This window comes from Helianthus annuus, chromosome 14 (genome assembly GCF_002127325.2).
Source record: "Helianthus annuus cultivar XRQ/B chromosome 14, HanXRQr2.0-SUNRISE, whole genome shotgun sequence".
Lineage (NCBI taxonomy): Eukaryota > Viridiplantae > Streptophyta > Magnoliopsida > Asterales > Asteraceae > Helianthus > Helianthus annuus.
Window position 1 is genome coordinate 155,895,110 of NC_035446.2, and position 2,947 is coordinate 155,898,056.

Sequence of the window (2,947 nt, forward strand, 5' to 3'; positions counted from 1 at the left end):
ATAATGTTTGGTCCAGGATCCAACTAGACCATATTTAATTATAGAATTGAAGGCTGATGCCAATAGTCTACTGCCCAAGAATCTAGAGTAATTGAGTCAAAATGTCAAAATACCGAAATGTGAAGTGTCGATCGATACTCAAGTGTCAATCCGTCATTCAATTTATAAGTATATAATCTTAGTTACAACCCCGCATCAACCATCAAAATTCGAATTCTCTGTCGCCAAGACGCCAACTCCCGAAGGTTTTGCTTCAATCAGTTCATTCGATTTTAACCTTCTCATAGATCAAAGGTCTGCTTCAACCGGTCGACGATTCGTTTTTCTGCTTAGATGATCTCGGTAGAACCGGTTGAATGTTTTTTTCTATTCCTTGTTACTTAGTAAATTTATACCTGTGTTAGGGGACTCGGGCTCGTGCGTGATACTATAACGGCCAACGGTTTTCCACGCGTTATTCCCACCGCCAGCATAAAGTTCCACGCGTGATACATTAACGCAATTCCATTTTCGTTATCTTTATCACGCGTTATTGTTTGGTTTTGTGAGTGTAATTGTTGGTTGGGGGGAAATTGTTGGGTGTGGTGATGAGTGATGACCACCCCCACTAAAAAAGGTTATGAGTGATGGAAAAATGGTCGATGACATGGCGGAACTTGATTGGTGCTTGTGAGTGATAAATTCTATCACTAGTGAACCACCCCCCTCCCCTTATAATTGGACGAAACATTTGGGATGAAAACTGCACTTTACTCTAAAAACTAACAACTCCATCGTCACTTTTCTATTTGTTATGCGACGCTCGATACTCGCTCGACGCTCGTTCGAAAAATACTCGGATCGAAAGGCGCTCGTTTGAATTTGGCTCGGTTGAAAAAACACTTGGATCGATTCGGTTCGGTTTGTAAACAAACCGAGCATGAGCAAAGGTCCGATCGGTTTGATTCGACTCGTGAACAGCCCTAGTTCAATGGATCGAAAAACCGGTCAAAAAGTCAAGAAGTCATCTTTGAAGAATTATTTACGCACGCATGAATTTAGGAACCACTCTCATGTTACACCACTTTGCTTGCATTTCTTCTACCCATTTATCATCCATCACCCAGCTAGTGGATAGTTATTGATTTGTATTTTGCGTTATTTATTTTTGTTTAAGTACTGTACTTTGTATTGAAGATAATATACAGAAGATTGGCTCCAAAGTTGTCTCAAATCGGTCTTCTATCAATTTCTTTTCTTATCAATTTGGCAACGACCCTCACCATTAAAAGCCAGAACAAACAATGTAGCAAACATATGTAAAACAGAAGACGAAGAAGAAAAGCGGGACAGCTCATGTAGTTTGGCTCTTGTCACATTGATCTAACATAAGACGAATCAAAACAAAGTGAAGAAGAAGAAGAACAAAAGGAAGAAAAAAAGACTCCTCGATACCACTTCCAACCTCCGTCAAATCGTCACGTTCACCAATAGTTGGCACCTTCAATTTCCCACACCAACTCTCCTTTATTAAAATAATAAAATTAAATTAAATTAGAAAAAAACAAGAAGAACCAGTTGGATGAACACAGATTTTTGCTCAGGATATTTGCATGGATTTGAGCCGCCAAGCAAAACCCTAGCAGCAAACAACTTCTGCATGTCCATGAGGATCCCACCAGAGCGCCTTCCACTTCTAATAGGCTACGAACGAGACCAAAGTCAGGAGTGATCCTATTTTTTCATCGGTTCGGGTAGAGACCAAAGAACTTGAGTGATCGATCCAACAAAACAACTCTAAAGATAAACAAGTATCATTAATTTTTTCATGCTCCTTCCAAGTTTGATGTACCAATTGTACAAATAAAAATCATGATCTATGGGGTAATTACATTTTGTGCTACAACCCTTCCTATCTAATAGAAGAGGATCCCATGATTCTGAACCGATCATACAAGTTTTCTTTATTTCAGTTTGTCGGAAGTATTTAATTGCTTCAAAGCTAAATGTGGATCCTGAAGTTTAGCTTGAGGAAGCATGTTAAATAATATAAACCTCCAAAAATCAATCTATCTAATTATGAAGTTGCTCCTCTTTAAAGATTTTTGTAACACCTCTATAAAAAGAGGTGTATGAATTTCATATCATAATTATGGAATTATAATTTTATATTGTTTTTTAACAGCAATTCTAGATTTCTAGGCTAATACATCACACCTCCAATTTGAACTCTTGGTTGTAGAGTATACCATAACTTATCACCAGATGTCATACAAAATTTTATATCGATCTATATGCTCTCTCTTGTTTGGTTTAGATTAGCTTTATGTAAAATATTAATACAAACGCACTGAGCTAAACCATTGGTCGTTGATTCTCACCAAGAACCTGTACCTGAACATTCTGACAACCTCAAGATCTCTTCCAAGTAATCAGCACCCAAGTCCTCAAACACCACCACATGATCATTCTCACAGTATTCATCTTCATCATCTAACTTCATCTCTTTCCTCTTATTCTCTCTAACCACAGCTTTTCTCTTCATGGAGTGACACTTTTTCAATGCCAAAACAGGTGAACTCCCTTCCTCAAACCCATAATTCATAGCTTTAAGCGACTCGTAGACGGTCTCAACCGGAAAGTTCAGGACCGCCATTGAACCCCTGGCCACAAACGCAGCTTGGTCATATGCCAAAGCAGCTTCTTCAGGTGTATCAAACGTACCCAACCAAACCCTAGCCCCATTTCTCGTCGAATCCCTTATTTCTGCAGCGTATTTGCCCCAGCGTCGAGGGCGAATCCCTCTGTAGCTAATCTTATGTGCTGGAATAGACGCGATCTGGTTCGACGAGTCATGAACATGGTAAGAAGACTCAGTAAGCATGCCAAAAAGGGCCATTTCGTCTGAGTCATTTTCGTTGAACGGGAGGAATTGGTTTGAAGTGTATGCAAAGAATGAAGAATCCAT

At 39.2% G+C, this 2,947-nt stretch overlaps 1 protein-coding gene across 1 annotated transcript; it reads right to left on the bottom strand.

Annotated features, from left to right (window-relative positions):
• Nucleotides 1-2,205: 2,205 nt before the first annotated feature.
• On the bottom strand, nucleotides 2,206-2,947 carry LOC110906145 (ethylene-responsive transcription factor 1B). The gene has a single exon (XM_022151408.2). It carries the CDS (start codon nucleotides 2,945-2,947, stop codon nucleotides 2,357-2,359), a length of 591 nt encoding a protein of 196 aa, XP_022007100.1. The 3' UTR covers nucleotides 2,206-2,356.

Excerpts from the sequence above, each read along its gene's own strand:
- LOC110906145 (XM_022151408.2), bottom strand. The coding sequence starts at position 2,947 with ATGGATTCTTCATTCTTTGCATACACTTCAAACCAATTCCTCCCGTTC.